The sequence below is a fragment of the Elephantulus edwardii genome, unplaced genomic scaffold (genome assembly GCF_000299155.1).
Source record: "Elephantulus edwardii isolate Elephantulus edwardi_28Jun2011 unplaced genomic scaffold, EleEdw1.0 scaffold00026, whole genome shotgun sequence".
Classification (NCBI taxonomy): Eukaryota; Metazoa; Chordata; class Mammalia; order Macroscelidea; family Macroscelididae; genus Elephantulus; species Elephantulus edwardii.
In genome coordinates, this window is record NW_006399776.1 from 14,617,266 (window position 1) to 14,620,128 (window position 2,863).

Below are 2,863 nucleotides of genomic sequence, written 5' to 3' on the forward strand. Positions count from 1 at the left end.
CTCCTTGGAGGCAAGGATTCTGGGGCTTCGTATGATGTACTTTGGACATGTAAGGAGAGACAGGTCTTTAGAGAGGGGCATCATGCTGGGTAGCGTGGAGGGATAGCACAGGAGGGGAAGACCTTCTATGAGGGATTGATTCAGTGACTGGGGTACTCAGGATGGGTTTGTCAGAGGCAATGAGATTGGCACAGGATAAAGCACGGTTTAGGGCTGTTGTACATAGGGTCGCTATGAGTCGTAGGTGATTCTGGCACATAACAACAACATGCCCCGGCCCGTGGGGACATTCAACGGTGACCCTAGGAGGGGAAGAAAGAGAAGGGGGCGGGGAAGACACAAAAGCAGACAAGTCGAAATCTCCGATCAAGTCTTCATTTTATTGAAAGCATTCAGTTTATATATAGGAACATAATGGGGGGAGGAGAAGTACGCAGTGGGGGCGACTAACATGTCCTTTCGTAAGCTGAAACTTATCTGGTGAACAGAAACTTAGCAGGGCGGTCCCAGTAAACGGAAACCTATCCTCCCAGGGTGGGGTCAACTGAAACCTATCCTCCCAGGGAGGGGCAACATGTCCAAATATGTTCTTAGAGGATTACAAAGTGGCTTCAGAGAATTACAAAATGGCTTCAGCTAGGTAGAACAAGCGACTCGGCTCTCAGCAACAACATAAAGTCCTTTGTAGATCTGATTAAGATTGATATAAACTCTTTTCAGCAAGAATATCCAGTTACATGGTTTTTAACTTGAAAGAGCCTTAGGACACAATCCTTCAAACAACTCCCTTACACAAGAGTAAAATGAAATTATATGGTCACACAGCTAGTTAGTATGAAAACCAAGTTAAGAACCATACATCAAAACTTAAAATAGATCACATTCCTAAACCCCAGGACTATAACAGACCCAGCTATTCACTCTTAGATAGAAAGCTTCATTTGTAAAATTGTCCGAAACTGCAAACAACCCAAATATCCATCATCAGATGATAGATTAACAAACTGGGTTATTTCTGTTCGGTAGAATACAGAAATAAAGGAATGAATTATGAATATATATAGAGAGATATAAAAATGTCAGTCTAGTTGTGCCTGATCCAGGCTATGGTTTTCACAATTGCCATGTGTCAGAGATGGACAATAAAAAGGATGACAAGAATCAATGCTTTTGAGTTGTGTTTGAGAAGAAGACTGAACATGCCATGGAACAAGAGAACACACAGGTCTGTCCTAGAGAAGGTGAAACCAAGTTGTTATTTGTACCAAAAGATTTTGAAGCTTTGTCTCACATGTGACCAGGAGGCACCCGTCCTTGGAGATGGACATCATGCTTGGGAGAGTTCAAAGACAGTGCAAGAGAGGAAGACTCTGGATGAGATAGTTTGAACTGTGGTAATGGGGGTTAGTGTGTCAGTGAGACTAGTTCAGGATGGGGTTGAGTTTAAGCTATTGTGCATTGTTCCAGTCAACTTGATGGCCCATAATAACCACATATATAAATGTGGCCAAATCTAAAAATCATTGTGCTTAGTGAAAGAAGATAGGGGGAAAGTTCTATTTGTTAAAAATTCTATTAAAAGCAGATTATTTACAGAAAACAATGAATGGTTCCCTGGGTAGATGGAAGGGGTGAAAGTGAAGGGCTGTCAAACTGTATGAGGAAACTCTTAGAGGTGTTGGATAGGTCCATTGCTCATATTCTTGATGCACGCACAGGTCAAGCCACATCGAACGTTATATTCTAAATATCTGTGTTTATAGTATGGCAATTTGTACCTTAATGGAAAGGGTATGGTAAAGAGATGCTCTGCACTGCAGACCCAAAGGCACCAGGCTCAAAACCACCGATCGCTCAGTGAAGAAAGGCAATCTCCAGTGCAATTCACTGTTTCTGAAAACCTACTGTATAACAACTTTCATTAAAAACAAAACAACCCAGTTTTTAGACTTTAGTCCTTAGATACCTTGTTGTCATGTGCCGTCGAATTGGACTCTTCTCAAGGCCAAGCCTACAGCGGGTTTTCAGAGGTAAATGAGACGGTGGGGTGGGAGGCTGCTCATCTTTCACCCGTGGAGCAGTTGGTAGATTCAAACCACTTGCATTTGGGTTGGCAGCGCAACTTCTTAACTAGTCTATTCTTTTCTTCCACTCTAGCTCTATCGAGAGCCGAATATGGCCTAGTGGTACGAAACAGCTCTGCAATTCCAAAAGGCATGCTGTTTGAATGGCTTGGCTGTCTTCTCGGGCGATTTTACTGGCTCTGAAAACCAATTGGTTCTTCTCTGCGACTTCAGACTGTCTTCTCCTATCAGACCATTAGGGGGCGAGGGCATGGGCGGCCTAGGTTGAAGGCGCTCTCTCTCTAGCGGAACTCACACTTGTATCTACTTCCGGCCTCCTCTAGTTCCGCTTCCGGGGGATTTGCTTGCGCATGTGCTGCTTAAGTTCTTAACGGTGATAGCTGGTGATTTTTGGCTGGTGTTAAGTAATTGCCTTTTCCGCAAAGACAAAGTGCATGGGCTCAAGGCTTTCCGGAGAGATTCTTTCGTTTTCTCCAAAACTTTATGGCATCTGCTGCCATGGCGACGACACCTGCGCAGCCCAAAAAAATAGTGGCTCCCACCGTGTCCCAAATTAACGCGGAGTTCGTCACCCAGGTGAATCTGGGGCGAGTATGGTGCTAGCGGTTATTGCGATGGGAAAGTCTGCGGTTAGGGACAAATACTCAAGAGCAAGTGTCTCTGGAGACTAAGGTGCGCCTGATACAGGCCATGGTTTTTGCAATCGCTTGTTATGCATCAGAGAGTTGGACAATGACTAGGGAGGATAGAAGGAGAGTTGACGCTTTTGAGCTGTGGTG

At 44.4% G+C, this 2,863-nt stretch overlaps 1 protein-coding gene across 1 annotated transcript in view; it reads left to right on the top strand.

Moving 5' to 3' along the window:
• The first annotated feature begins 2,567 nt into the window (after positions 1-2,567).
• AQR (aquarius intron-binding spliceosomal factor) overlaps positions 2,568-2,863 on the top strand; it is a 124,342-nt gene continuing 124,046 nt past the window's right edge. Inside the window, exon 1 of the mRNA XM_006883231.1 lies at positions 2,568-2,660. Coding sequence (XP_006883293.1) covers positions 2,568-2,660 — 93 coding nt within the window. The remainder of the gene's footprint in view (positions 2,661-2,863) is intronic.